General features: G+C 34.0%; 3 protein-coding genes across 3 annotated transcripts in view; 2 read left to right on the top strand and 1 right to left on the bottom strand.

The window, feature by feature from the left end:
- The first annotated feature begins 571 nt into the window (after positions 1-571).
- On the top strand, positions 572-4,608 carry LOC108572699 (equilibrative nucleoside transporter 1). The gene is made up of 10 exons (XM_017934971.1): positions 572-745; positions 2,266-2,386; positions 2,470-2,551; positions 2,640-2,779; positions 2,965-3,110; positions 3,310-3,395; positions 3,481-3,627; positions 3,714-4,022; positions 4,097-4,299; positions 4,386-4,608. Exons 1-10 carry the CDS (start codon positions 649-651, stop codon positions 4,519-4,521), a joined length of 1,467 nt encoding a protein of 488 aa, XP_017790460.1. The 5' UTR covers positions 572-648; the 3' UTR covers positions 4,522-4,608.
- Positions 4,609-6,818: 2,210 nt separating this feature from the next.
- LOC108572738 (macrophage erythroblast attacher) lies at positions 6,819-8,513 on the bottom strand. Its single transcript, XM_017935016.1, is given in 6 exon segments — positions 6,819-7,017; positions 7,097-7,406; positions 7,493-7,805; positions 7,883-8,036; positions 8,039-8,161; positions 8,346-8,513. Coding segments are annotated over 6 exon segments (1,041 nt in total). The 5' UTR covers positions 8,385-8,513; the 3' UTR covers positions 6,819-6,915.
- Positions 8,514-9,619: 1,106 nt separating this feature from the next.
- Positions 9,620-16,074, top strand: part of LOC108572671 (C-terminal-binding protein) — a 21,805-nt gene continuing 15,350 nt past the window's right edge. Inside the window, exon 1 of the mRNA XM_017934939.1 lies at positions 9,620-9,965. The gene's annotated coding sequence lies outside the window, so the exon portion shown is untranslated. The remainder of the gene's footprint in view (positions 9,966-16,074) is intronic.

Raw genomic sequence — 16,074 nt, forward strand, 5'->3', positions numbered from 1 at the left:
TATTATTTTACTTTATATTAATAAAATATTTAAAGTATTTAAAGAAAGCTATTCTGTATTTTAAATGTAGAAATATTTACTGAAATACCGGTTTATATATACTAATCAAAAAGCAATACAAACAATGATTGCCTTATATTACTTATACTATCTGCATTCATCATGCAGGATCTTTCTGTTCGTTAATTTGAATATCATAAACGAGCGCGCGTATCGCAACATCTCGAACTAGTTCGTGAATCTCCGCGCAGCGTATATAACTCTAACCCTGCTTATTTTAACCTACAAAAATAAAGCAGAAGCATGGTACGCCTTGCACCTTGGAGAACAGTTCTATTCATATCTTTAACGCCTTAACTACCAGACATGCAGTGATACTGTACGAGCTTGTAAAGTTTTTTTTCTTCAAAAGAGAATGAAAAAGTAGTTGGGAGAACTCTGCAAATGTCGATTAAATAAGTTCTTACATTCAAATTTCTCAACGATTATTTGAATTTCGAATAACATCCGTCCGCTTGGTAAAACAGAGACTACATTCAGACGAAACAACCACCGAAAATTCGTCTATACTTGACTGACACGTGAAATGCATTAACCCCTAATGTTACAAGGTCTTTAATATTATTTAAGTTTAAAAACTACAGAAAAATGGCGGGCAGTTACACAACGAAGGAATTCGGCGTGGGTCCTGAAGAACAAACTTTATTGAAAAATTCGGAAGGAACACGTATCGTGCCCGCGAAAGGTATACAATATTTCCTTTCTCTATCGCATTTTTATTCTTCACGCTTTCGAACGTTAATCGTTTAAATCTCACTTCATTATTTTAAATATGAAGAGCTCTACCTTTCTTAAAAAATACCCTATACACACTTTTTTTATTTTCGTCATAAATACTCAACCAAACCGGTCTTTTAGTAGTGAAGATCCACACACACATTTTCAACATTAGGCTTCAAGCATATTATATATTGGTTTGTTTTTCATTCAGTTTCATTTCTGTAAAGAACAGTTTCATTTCTGTAAAGAACAGTTTCATTTCTGTAAAGAACAGTTGATCTTTCATTTATTATGAAATGTAAAGTATTATTTTCATATGTAAATTAAAAATTAAAAATGATGCCATATTAGTTGTTAAATTTGTATGTGAAAAGTGCATTGAAGTCATTTGATACTATGCCTTTTTTCATTTCCTTTTAAATATCTGTTGTTTTAATAACTAAATTAAAATTAAAAAATTTGATTTATTAAGTTTTTAAAAGTATAATCTTATTTTTCTATTCACAATCTGTATTCAAATAATTTTATCTATGTGTTGGCATTCTTAACTTTTGACCACTGTGCATTATATAGATAACATTTTAAAGAAGATAAAAAGATGACAAAAAGTAAACATAGAGCATAATTTTTATCTATCATTTTTATCATAATTAAATTGAGATAAATGAAATGAAATAATACAAATGAAGGCATATGAATTTTTATTATGAATAATTAAATAAGATAGTTATTGTGGATAATGTTACTATTTATCATTTTTAAATAAAAGCATGTATTTTTGTATATAAAAATAAATTTTTTGAAAATTAAAATACACTAGAAAAAAAGTGTCTTATGTGCTGTAGTATGTATTTTATTTCACACAGTATGTTATTTCTATTAACCTAATGTATATAAGTAGTTAATATATATGAGTTTTATTAAAAGGTAGAACATATGTATTATATTTTCATGCTATTATAATCATTACATCAATACTATTATAAATTAATTAAAGTTATAACTACATTTTTGTACTTATTACAATAACATATTTAGTCATCAGTCTTTTTTTTCATTATTGTATTACATATTGACAACATAATACTGTGTATGTTATACAGGAATATGATTAGACAAAACTGAAATGTATATAATATAAACTTTATATGAATATTTTGTCTACAGGTTGCATTAGATCTTCATACAGTACTTTTAAAGTTCACATTTTAACTGGTAATTAATGCTTTATTTCTTTTAAAATATAGACACAGTATTTATGTCATTCTTTTCATTGTTGTATGATATAAATATGAAATCATACATATGTATATTATATATATATATATATCAAATGCTTCTATTGCATTCATTAAAGTAATAAATTGCCTTAAATTGAAGCATTATTAAAGTGTTGTTTGGAGTGCTCTAAGTGCTGTAGTATTAAGTTTGCACACATATGCGCGTGTGTGAATATAAATCATATCAAAGAATCTTTCATTGTAGGTACTGAGCCTGTTCGTCTCTCTCCTGGTTGGGAAGGAACAGGTAGACCTGATGATGAATTGAATTTTAGAGGAGTTACAATGGATCTAGCAGACCTTGAATTAAATCCTCCCAAAGATAGGTACATAAAATTATATGCTTTTAATACAGTTTATAATTTTAATATTTTTAATTATTTAAGGTAAAATTTTTGTGTATCTTTAGATTAAACCTAGTATTCTGTATAATGGTACTTCATGGAATTGGTGCCTTGATGCCATGGAATATGTTCACAACAGCAAAAACTGTATGATTTATTGAAACATATACTTTACTTTTTGATTGATAATATAAAATACATCATAAATTTTTAATCAAACTAATGATTCTTTTAGTATTTTGTTCATTACAAGTTATCTAAGGGATATACAGGGATTGAATCAAATTATGCTGCAAATTTTCTACCATACGTAGCATTTGCATCACAAATACCAAATCTAACATTTAATTGGTTAAACATATTTATACAATTTGGGTGTGTATATTTTTGATCGGTTTTATCTTATATCTTCTATGTATGTTATCTGCTAGTATCTCTAAACAACATGTTCTCTAATGTATTTTTCTTGTTACATTATATCATATGATATTCTATAAATGAAATTAAACTTCAAATGAAACAAGAATCTGAATTAAAAATTCCATTTTCGATTTTTTTAGTGGCAATTTGACAACACGTATAATATGGAGTATCTTCATAGAAGTTTTAATATTTGTATGTACCATTATTTTGGCAATGATTGATAGCTCTGGTTGGCCAGGTGTCTTTTTTGGAATCACTATACTTTCTGTTACTGCATTAAACAGTAAGATAAAATTATTTTTGCAAAAGTTTTAAAAGACTCGTCAATTATACGATATTTTAAATAAAATATGTATAATTTACAACTAGAAAATTTATTAAATCTACAGTAAAATTCACTTTTAATTTTTAGTATTAAATTTGCTTTTTAAGTACATTTTTTTATTCATGTAGTACTTAATTTTATTTATAAAATCTTTCAGTTGCTGGTGGAATTTACCAAAATTCTGTGTTTGGTATGGGAGCAAAGTTGCCTGCAAAGTACACAGGAGCTATTGTCTTAGGCACGGTAAACACCAACTCCTAAAGTTTTGTGATAAGAACATTATGTAACATGCACATATACAAATATATTACTCTTATGCTACTTTCAGAATATAAGCGGAACATTTACGGCCATAATTAACCTTCTTGCTCAATATATGGCACCAAATGCTCGGACTGCCGCGATATATTACTTTATAACGGCTCTGTTCGTTCTTCTTGCATGCTTTGATACTTATTTTGCACTTCCAATAAATGTAAGATTCATAATTTTCTTATAGGTTTAGTTTTATCACACATTAAGTATAATAATATAATGTTTTACATAAATTGTTGTTCACAGAGGTTTTATCGATATCATGAATTATTATATCAAAAAAGATTAGATAAAAGACAGTTGGAAAATAGTGCAAGGAATAAACGCGACATACCGCCTTACTGGAAAATACTTAGACAATGTTTTCCACAGTGCTTCAATACATTTTTCGTGTTTTTTGTAACTCTTACTCTGTATCCATCTGTTCATTCTGACATAAAACGTTCAAATCCTAACTTTATAATTCCAGAAGATTATTACAGTAGTGTTATGTGTTATCTCACGTTCAATGTTACTGCGCTATTGGGTAGTTCTATCGCATCGTTGGTTCAGTGGGTAAGTTTTTTAATTAAAAGATTTATTAAATATTAAATGTAGACAATAATTTTTCTTACTTTTCTTTTCTGCAGCCTAGTAAAGAGTACTTGGTGATCCCAGTTGCTTTCCGTATTTTATATATACCATTGTTTTTATTGTGTAACTATCAACCACATGATGTCACAAGAGTATTACCCATATACATTAATAATGATTGGGTTTATTTTATAATCGCTATTACAATGGGTACAAGTAGCGGCTATTTTTCATCATTATCTATGATGTATTGTCCCAGGTAAGAGTTATATAATTATACAGGAAAAAACGTGTTTTATTCTTGTTGTATAGAAAATTTCAGAAATAAAATTTTTATAATTTTAGAATGGTAGAATCTCAACATGCAGCAACAGCCGGTATGTTTGGAGCGGCTTCATTAATCACGGGAATTTTTGTCGGAATATTGTTTTCTATGGTCATGCCCACCTTGATAGCAAGTCTACAATTTCCGTTATCTTAATGTGTACAACTTTCAATGATAAGGTATTAATCCATGTTTAAAAACATTCACTAAATAGAAAAATCAAAAGGAGAAAAACACAAGAAACAGGACATAACAGTAATAGTACAATCTAATTTTAACATTGTACTATTTATAATAATAAACTAATTTAAAAGATTTATCAGCACTTGAAAGGATAAAGCTGAAAATAAATTTTATGTAATTGTAAGATGATTTCTCGAAAAAGAAAAGAATGTAAATGATTTTAATTTATTTGATTCATATTTAAGATACTACTTATCCTTTCGTTATAAAAAGGAGGAATAATACAAACGTTGAATAATACAAACGTTGAATAATACTTGAGAGAATGACTAAGCTCATGTTGTCAAAAACAATCTAATGTTTCATAATGAACTATTTAAAATTTAAAACAAAAACTAGAATCCTGTTGTTACTCTAACTTTATATTCATAATATTAATGTCTAATCGCTGCCCCAATGAAACTGTTGCTACTAAATTGGACCAATAAGCCTTAATAACCACATATTATTAGGTTTTTCACACGCATGAGTTAACTCAAAGCCGCTAAAATAAGCACACAAAAGATCTGTACATTTAACAATTGTTACTTACATAGACCAAATTTAAGATAAGACTGTGGTTTGTTAACTTTTCGTACTAACAATTTAATAAATATAGATCTGAGCTATGTACATTTTGAATGACAAAGATGTTGAAGTGAAAAATCATATTTTTCTTTGTTAAATGCTCAGTAATGTGCGAATTAATGAATAACTTAAAATACTTACAACGTTGTGAAAACACAGACATGCATTTAAAAAGCACATTGAAACATTTTTTTACTAAAGTACATAAATGTTTTGCACAGATTAAAGTTTTTCACTGTGAACTTTTGTTTAATTTAAAAGCACTGTGCTGTAAAAGAAATTTACAGCAGTGTGTACAATTAAATAGTAACATTTCAACATAAAATTGAATGATATGTAACAAGCTCAATATTTTCCTGGACTCCACAACAATATTTTCTGTGTACTTGCGATATGTATCTGTTAACATATATACTTACTCAAATTTTATCTTAATGTATATTGCAGATGATGTATACTATTTTATTACTTTATTTACATGTTTATCCTTAGTTGTAATAAATACCAAACTATATAGGACAAATTTCAAGAGTTAAAAATAATTACTCTTAAATTTCGTTACATATACTATCTCATATGTACATATATGTACACATATTTTCATTACAACAAAAAAAGTATGCATCATTAAATATAAATTCTTATTTGGATATAATTAGTAAAATCTGTAAATACTGTCTAAGTGCTTCCACATGTGATAACATGTGACAATTACAAATCTGCATTTTTATTGCATACTATTTATAATACTGTTTATCCTCTATTACCATTAATTCATACATATTTGTAACTAATACTCTTATACACTTTCAAATTATGCTCAGCTAAATTATCATAATCATATATTCATAAATTTAAACAAATCTTGGTAATGAAAAAACCTTAAATTACCTCAAATATTGTACCCCAAGTTGACCACAAATTATTCTAAAACATAGAATCCGAATTCCTAGAAGGACAATCCTCCGCATAAAGCAATCCAGACAATAAATTATAAATGAAATTCAATAAAACCAATGAACGAAAAATCATTGAACTTAAAGCTCATAGAGCATAGAAGGGATATTTTTATATTGATTCACTTGTGGACATGTTTCATCTAAAATTGCTGAATGCATATCATTACGTAGATTAGGCTTTTTTCGATAAGATATACGATACAATTATTCACCTGAAAACGAATGCAAATAATAATATACATATCTGTTTTCACATAAAACAGAATCACCACAAATTATGTGACAAAGTAGAAGTCAGATTACACCAATGTTGATACAAATCTTACCATTCTGTTGAAATGTTCAGGCATGCAAATTATAAATATAAATATGAATCACTGTAATATACTTATAAAGTTCATGGTTATAAAATGCGTCTTGAAACGTAGATTTATGGAATTGTTTTAACCGTTCAATTTATTGTAGAAATGATGTTAAATAAATGAGTAAGGACAAAAGTCTGATTTTGTGTTTAATAACCAACTACATTATCACAATTATTTGTATACCATTTTTTATATCGAAAAACTAGAACGTTTTCCATTACATACACACTATTTGTTTATATCACAATTTATTCTAGTAGGTGATCACAAATAAAATTTGCAAAAAGATATTTCCTTAAAAATAGATGTTATTCCCTTTGTTATTATCGGTATACAATATTAAACAGTAAATATTCCGAGTTAGAATATGAAAGATGCACTGTGTATAGTACAAGTTGTGTCTGCGTCCGCAAATTTTACATAACGTACACTTTTTCAATTTTTTTGTACGGAAACACTTCTTTGGTTTTTGGACAAATTACAGTATCATTGTTTTCTTGAGCCATTTTTTTTAGTGCCTAGAGTAAAATATAATATTTACTTAGTAAAATATAATCAACTAACTATATTTTCTAAAATATAAACGTTTTTACTCACTTGCTCTCCATATACATATCCATTTGGCAACATCATTGGATGATTATACTCATTTAATGGTTTTCCACTAATACTACAAACAAGTCTAGACTGTGAGCAATGAGCAAAAGGCAATGGAATAGCTAATTCATTAAAAGCTTCATTACACACAGGACAATTTGGATTTCTGCCTTCCTTATTTGCACTATAACACTGGGGTGTTTTTAATGCTGATAAACCTGCTTGTAATGTTACTGTAAAAACACTTTGACTTGCCAACTGGAAAAGTCTATAATTTTCATGTCTAAACTGCTCAATTAATCTATCCCACCTGTAAGCATTAGAAATCAGGAACATGGCAGCTATTATATTTGAGATAAATCTATATAAATATAATTTAATAACAAATATACTTACCTTTTTTCATCTAATAAATCTTTATATGGACTGAGAGATGTATTAGCTGGAAATGCTAATTGTCCCATGCAACACTGAATTTCTTGTAACTGATAATCATCATAATTTGTAAAACATCTTCTAGCATGTTTGACAGCATCAAGTCTTCTATCTTGTTTTACTAATTCCATAAACTCTTGTACACGTAAATTAAATTCCATAGTACTTCCTAATTTCCTTAACTTAGATCGATTGTCATAGCACCAACCAAAACACCTTGCAGTTTCATGATTTGCTAAGGACATTTCAACCTCTCTTGAAACCATAAAAACATCTAGAAATATGAAAAAAATTAAAAAAAATATTTACATTCTATGTAGAATATTGAAAAAAAATAATGAGTTAACCTACCTATATTTGTTAAATCTCTAAGCTCACTGCTGTCTGCTAATTTAGTTGCAGTTTTATAATAACCTTTACGAAGAAAATATTCTATTAACATTCTATCAAGCCTTTGTCTTCGCCACTGATTTACAACACTTGGTGCGGTACTAGCATGTTCTTTTCAGCAGGAACAGAATTTTTATTATCCTTCATTAATTCATTAACTGCTGCTTGTACATATGAAGCTTCTCTATCTATGACTTTTTGAGCTAAACGAAACTTTTTATTAAGAAGTTCATAAGGAACCTAAAAATGAAATGTATTAATTAATTTATTGAAGTAATAATACAATTTTTGCAAATCAAACTTCAAAATAATGAAACTTAGCATTAGTACGAAATAGTGTATAATAAGCCATACAAAGCTGTCAAAAATCAAGAACAGGTTTAGCTGAAAAAAATCATAACAGTAGTTCCAGAGTATTAAGTACCTTTAATGTTGCGTATTCTAGACTTTTAACGTCTGACATATTGGTTATGCTCACACTACCCGTACAGTTGTACTTAAAAATTTGAGGAAAATTATGTTTGTTATGTCGTAACTAATATACTTTTCTATTATGTATCATATTCATCCATCTTCTTTTATATAAATATTGAAAACAAACACACAATGACAGAAAGTAAAATAACTTTGACACGCGACTGTCTTCGAGAAAGGTGAAAACTCTTGCAGTATTTTAACAAAGATAATTATTATTTTGTTTACGCATGATGAAAACGTTAGTATTATAATGTAACTGTAGATGGCTCCATTAACGATAGATATAAGGGATGATCCTCAGCTAAATCATATGACTGAACTATTTATCACCAATTAAAGAATCTATGTATTGCTGCTTGTAACGAAGTAGAATTTATTTTGCAACTTTATACAATTGTAAAAAAAGTTAAGAGGTGCATAAGATCAACATAACTATGCTATTCATTTTTGCATTAACAATTTCATTTCACGTATGTGTTGCATCTTATGCTCGCCAATGATTCTTGGCGTTTTTGATTGGTCACTGAAACGGATTAATTTTTGGTTTCGACCAATCGCGAAATTTGAGCATATAACAGGAGTGCAACGCAGCTGAATAGAAAATGCTAATAACGTACGCGTGGTTGAATGTTTTGGAAATGTGATGTGCAAGTTTCCCTCGCAAAATATCAACAAGGTTTTATATAAAGGTGAGTTTTCGAGTAATTTCGTACTACACCCTCTGATTTCAGTTAAATAATGCAGAATCTTCAACAATCACATGTGCATCACTGATAAAAAAAATTTATTTCTATAACCCGCCAATGCTTACATGTTATTTCTATACTTTATAATTTCGAATGTCAATTAAACACGAAATTTGTATGTATTTTTTCTATTATAAAAATGTATAAATTTATTGTAAACATTAAGCATTTCAAATGTACATCAGAATGAAGAAGTTACTGGTCCTGTAAGAAAATTAATTGTATTTATGAATATGAAACTAAAATATCTAATTTGTTATTAGATATCATAACAGCAAAAATTCTAAGAAAAAATAACTTTAATAAAGCATATTTCGAAATTGTTGCAAAAATTCGGCCGATATTTAACCGTTCGGCAGAGCCGAATCGAACAGGATCGGTTATTTTCGGGCATGTTCGGTCGGTGACGGAAAGTATCGGCGGCGCGCGCGAGTCACTCGGATGGCCGGGGGCCGCCATTTTCCTCCAGCGAGGGAGACAGTCGCGAACGTAGTTCCGCGCATTGTCGACCAATTTTTTCGTCGAATCGAGGGATTTTCGCGAACAACTGGGGCGTCGGGCGGGCGCGCGTGACCCCAGTGCCCGTATCCGAGCGAGTATCGTTCCACGGGAGGCTCGAAGTCACCCGTGGACGCCGCGAGAGCCGTGTGAATCGGAATACAAGAGTCGAGGCGCCGCGCGTATACCCCCAAAAGAGACACAACGTAAGAACGCCGTGTGAAAGAGTGAATAGTTTGGTGATCGCAGTGTAGCCGGTGAAAATACACGAGTACCCAGGAGTACCGTGGTCCGAGGAATACAGGGAGAATCGCCTCCGACAGGTTAGTGAGTGTTTTTCTCACGTAGATCGCGCCGCCGAGAGCTCAGTGTACGCCGTGTGCGTCGCTTGCGCGGCCCCTGGTGTGCACGGTGCATGCGTGCACACACGCACCGGAGAAAATTCCGCGGGTTCGTGCGTGTGTATTTGTATGCGTTTCTATCTTCCGTCCGTACTCGCATCTACCAATACGGTGCATACGAGTTCTTCGTTTAACCGTTCTACGTCTCTATGTGTGCGAGTGTATGACACTTAGTGTGCGAGTATGCTGACTAGTGTGATATGGCGGGAGACGCCGCGCCAGCAACGAGCCACGCGCCTTTCTTTTTATTTGGTCCTCCGCTCTACATTGGCCCGATTATTCTATCTTTTCCCGTCCCTTAAAAACTTTCATGGAAATGTGATTTACGTTTCGCAAAACTCGGACTATTCACGTAGTGAAATACTCTCTTTTCCAGTGAACTGTGTAATCGCATCTTGACGTTGACCTTCGGCAACGTCTTCAATCTTTCCAATGAAACGTTACATATTCGTGCTTCTCGCATTTCTCTCGTGTATTCGTTTGCTATGTACCGGCGTGTAAGATTCTTAAATACAATTTGCAAGTTCATTACAATATGTTAATTTCGAAGTAGGATTCCGATGGGTAATTAAGCGCCTTATCTGTTTTATTACGCACGGAGGCTGTAATAGCGGTGTTTGTTCAAAACGAACTGTCTGTGTAGGATAAATTATCGTGTGAAGCGAATCTGTGATTTTTGTTCACGTTGCGTTGCACTATTAAAACGCACGTGCGAACCGGACGAATTTTCTGACATATCGTACGGGTATGAAAATTGTTATGAAATATTGCTAGATGGCAGCACTTCGCGTTGTGCTTCGAAATTTTGTTATTTAGAAAAAGTAATGTCCACGAGAATTTTTAATCGTCCTTTTCCAGTGTACATACGCTCGCACGCATGTTACACAATGTTCGGATGAAGTTCGCGTGACTTCCTTCTTACACTTTAAATAAATTATGTTATTGGAAATATTTGATTTACCGTTCGAAGGGTACGTCGGAGATGCAAAGTGTCTGTCTGGTACGGTACAGCCCAATGTAAATCATTTATTCTGTTAAGTGTACGTGTCATGCGGCTGACCGCCATTTGGATAGACGCTTCTAGAATATCATTCATTTGTATCTCTCTCTTCTTCCGTCGACAGCCTGTCTCTTCTTCTATATCTATTTATCTCGTGATACACACCATATTAATGTACGATGCGTTTTTCACGCGAAAACGCCTACACACACACGCGCGCGCGCATATATATATGTATTACGCTATTCCGGGGAATTTTCTTAGGAGACAACGTAATTTAGGGACGCGTTTACACGCGTCGCAAATTATGACGCCACGTTCGTGCTACAAATTAGCATCCTCCGAGAGTTCGGGCGAACTTTTGCGAAAACGATTATCGTTCGTGCTTGTGGGTGACACTGTGAACGCGCCTAGTGGTTCTCAACTTTTTCCGTCTTTCTTCCAGGTGTCCCACTGCAGTTGCGTGAATCTTTTATACGGCTTAGTACAGCCCGCATCCTTTAACTCGATATATCGTTCGCTTTTCTCGTTTAATATTACTGATGGCCCTTCATTGGCGTCCATAATCATTTTATTACTTGAAAAAAAAATGTTTATCTTTCTCAAATATTTAAAATATGTTAAACTAATATTAGCATATTTTTATATTTTTGCAAAATTTCAAAAACCATTGAAAATAAAATGTGTATACAATATGTCTGAGAAAATAACATAAACATCGATTAAACATTAATTGCAGTCAATTTGTTAAATTTAATAAGTGACACTTTTTTTTTTATACCAGTTCGCGTAAATATAAAATTATAAATTCAAAACAACATTAAAATTTTAAATAATTACACTTTTATAACATGTGATTCAAACATCAACAATACAAACGGTACTTCAACTTTAATACACGCACTCGTTTAGTTTTTCCACGAGTTCGATGTTCTTGCCTGGACTCGGTTAACAAGCTTCCGTTCGAAGCGATAAAGCATGCTAACGACCTACTAATCTGAAATGTAGGTAGGGTTTGGACGACTGCGAAATATTAGAAGCGTGACATCGCGTCTTCCGATGACGATTCCTACGACAGAGAACTATGGTTATATGTACAGAAAAGCCGCCACTTAAACATAAAAGGAAAAAAACAAGCAAACAAAAGACGTTTCGATGTGATCAAACGAGAAAGGTTCGAAATTTTAATTCGTACGCATCGCTCGAAGACTAACAGGGAGTCCTAAAGGGACGTCGGCGCCAAGTGGAATGTCAGATTGCGTAACTTTCGCCGAATTTAACGCGAATATGGAACGAACGCGTCGCGTACGTACGTTTCCCTTATTTCGTTCCGCCGGTACGCGCGCGCTCGCCACATGCACATAACTTATTCATCGTTGATTGTGTCGGTATTTAAACGAGCTCCTGTTCTGGCCTTACGTAATTTGCTGAACGCAGAGAGCAGCGGTACGGCGCTCGGTTGCTTATTCAGCGATGTTGTGACCTGTATTCACGTCGCGACACTTCTGTTTCTTTTTACTAGAAACCCACTCACGGCCCGCTCGGTTGTGTGTGTATGTGCGGCGTCGCGTATATTTACGTTTTCCTCGTTGGCGCCGCGTAAATCCATCTCCCGCGGTCGTCCGGAGAAAGGAAACGGGAAGGCGTTATCCTTCGAGAAAGTTAAGTCGTTCTCGGTTTGACGAAGGAGGTCGACTCCCCGTACCACCATCACTGACCAATCGAGTTTTTTTTTTTTTTTCTTTAGTAAGCCTTCTCGGTTCGGAAGAGTATCTTTGTTGCCGGCCTAACCTCTCTTTCTCTTTTTCCGTCTTCTCTTGTGTTCGCTAATTGATTATCTGAAGAGGAATATACAGATCATACCGTTTATTGTGAGAAAGAGAGCGTTACTTGTAAACACGCACTAATCCAGTATTCGGTTTCGCCGAGTCGGTGCGTAGCTTGGACCTTGTTAGTCGACGGTCGGACATAATCGGGTCAAATATCGCATTCAATTCGGCCGAGGAATATATTGCCGGGCTGCTTGGTTCGACATGACGCTCTGTTTAGCAGTTTTTGTAGTCATTAGATTTACCACTTATCGATGATTCACGGTTCACGCGAAACGACGAGGTCGCCACCAGGAATGAATCTGTTATGTTGTTGTGTCAGTGCGCGCGTGCGTGTGTGTGTGCGTTGAGGCACTCGGTTCGCACGGAAAGATACGCACGTGTCGCGATTGTTTATCGCTTAAAGGCAGCGCAACAGTATATCGTCGTCTCCTAACCCTAAAACCGGCTAGTTAAAAAGTGCGACACTGACGTGGCTTTCTTTCTTTTTCTTTTTTTCTTTACGAGGCTATAGGATGAGTATATACGTATTACTGAACAACTGAGATAAGAGCGGACGTTTCGAGCGTTCGTAAAATTCTCTCGATTATATTTTCTCCTCGCTTTTATCGCCGACGTAATACACGGGCAGAACAAAATTAATTCGTTACACCGTTTTGTATAGTCTTCGATGGGATACAGATGTCTCGCGGGTACACGTAACTGCCTATTTAGAAAGCGTTATCGCGTGCACTGATAGTGGCACGATAATGCGAAAAATGAACGAGCTTCGTATTTTTGAATTTTACGTTTCATGAACATTTGTAAAATAAAAGTATTATCGTAAGATAATCGATTTTCTGATTACTCGCCTTTTGCTGAAGCACTAGATCGATCAGTATTTTCATCTCCCCTATATTTATCGAAATGTGAACATTGAAAAAGAAGAAGCCGGGGAATGTGTAGACAAGTATAAACAAGGATGTCGGAGCCAAGTTTCTGCAGGCTTTGTTCTCCCGTTGTCGCTCGTCTTTCGTCATTTTTTGTCGCGTAATTAAAGCGTGAAATCGCCACGAGGAGGAACGAGGAGAGATGACGAAAGCTAGCTAGATAAAGAGGGAGATAGTGGATCGGTAGGTGAAGGGAAGGGGAAAGGGAAAAAAGTGTCCCTGTCTCGTACGAGGCTCGGGTGGAACCAAACCGCGGCGGTTATTATCGATCTCTCGGCATCGTTACACTTCGTCCGGGATCCGTACAAGTGCGGTAAAAGGCACGAGAGAGTGGTTACGTCGATTGTCCACAGGCTGCAGAGAAGCGACGCTCTACAGGCTGTTTCGAAAATAGCCGACCAAACTTTCGGAGAGCGTTTTGTTTACCTTCACGATGGCGAAGAAGATCTCATGTTCATAAGCGCGGAAATGATTGCTTTATCAGTTGTGACTACTTTTTATTTGTTGCAGGCATTTTTTTTAATATTTTTGTCTTGTTTTTTTTTTTAAATACAGTATTGGTTTTGTATTTTGCAGAGACTTTCAATACCGACTCCACTTTATCAAAGTATAGACTGTAGATTTCTGTTTGTACATTTCATCAAGTGCATCGTACAGATAGATAGTTTTACAGTTACTCATAAAATATTTTAAAACAAACATTCCAATGACTGTGCACAATTTTAGTATGAAAATATTTGCGTTAGCAAATATTCGTAGAAATAATGTGTAAACAGTTAATGGAAAATTCACTTTGTTTAACATGATGAGAATGTTTGTGATCTCGTTTAAAGAATTTATATCGACCTTGAACTATCTATAACTAATAATCTAAGAAAGCTTTAGAGATACACTTAAATTGTATTTACTGTACTTTTAATCATACACGTTTTATCCCCTGTTAAGTTGTATCCGTTTGGATTACCACTTGTACATCTCTGATTAGATTACAAGTAACAAAATACGTTCAACTCTATATAATCAATATATACCCTTTGTAGTTTTATTCATGAAGACACTCAAAGTTGCCCGTTTACATTGCTAACACTGTCAATATTCAGATTGTATCTTCGATTCGCGTGACAGAATTCAAAGTAGCTTGAGAATGTGCGAGAGTCGTACTGTTAGGGAAGAAAGCCATTTCTAACCGTTTACGGGGGGATACTTATTCCAATATTAAGCACTCGCAAACTTGCCAGGCATCCTTGTAAACCTCTGTCGCAAACAAAAGGTGGCCATAACTCGGAAGGGAACCTTTTTCCCGTCTCCGTCCAATGGGACCTTTTTCCATCCTCAAGGTGAGCGTCGTTAAGGTCCCCAGGAATTGACTGAAACGAGAAATGCGGCTGCTTATCGGGTGACTACAGTCACAAAGCTCATAGGTTTTGTGTGTGTGTGTGTGTGTGTGTGTGTGTTGCCGTTAAAACTTTCCTCCAAGTTGTCTCGTAAGTGATACTTACGTAAGAAACTAACTGTAACAGTCATAGAGTGTGCATACAACGTTGTGTAGTACTGTTTCGGCTTAATAAGGTTGAAAAATGCGGCTAGCTTTCATTTCACACGATAGAAGGTTACGTTAATGGGAAACTTTAAAGTAAAGCTTTTAAAACTGTGTATAAAAGTAACGAATGCATAAATAAAAAGAATGAAACAGTTGACATTTTTGTTTTTCATTTAAAACTGCATATTTTGTAAAAACAAGTTTGAAAAATTAACGCTTTTTGATTTGGACCACCCTGTATACACAGAAACGTATCGAGGAATCAGAAGACGTATCGCTTAAACGATTAGCTTCGTAACCCTGTCTGTAGTAAATGCGAACACCAACCCATCTTGTCCCGTTATAGATGAAACGTTTAGTGTACGCTCCGAAAGTTTGCTCGCCCATTTTAGAAGCGCCGTATATATCCGATCGTTCCGTAGAAATTTCAATGTAACAGCCTAAGTGGCATGTGGATGAGTGCACGACAAAGAGGGAAAGGGAGAGCGAAAGAACGGTCTGGACGGTTGTAACAGGTGCCCCCACCAGTCCCCTTGTTGCCCCTCTCTCCTTGCTTCGATGCCTCTCTTATCCCGCAGCGCGCAGTGTTCTCTTCAGGTTCGCCTCGTTCATCCTGTGTGTATATATCTTATAACGTTTCCTATCTTCTTTCTCTCCGTCGTTACTTAGCCTCTTTTATGTAAGGCTAGCAAACTGACCTGACTCAACTATTGGGTATGCTATGCCTCTCTCG

This window comes from Habropoda laboriosa, unplaced genomic scaffold (assembly GCF_001263275.1).
Source record: "Habropoda laboriosa isolate 0110345459 unplaced genomic scaffold, ASM126327v1 scaffold22, whole genome shotgun sequence".
NCBI classification, from domain to species: Eukaryota; Metazoa; Arthropoda; class Insecta; order Hymenoptera; family Apidae; genus Habropoda; species Habropoda laboriosa.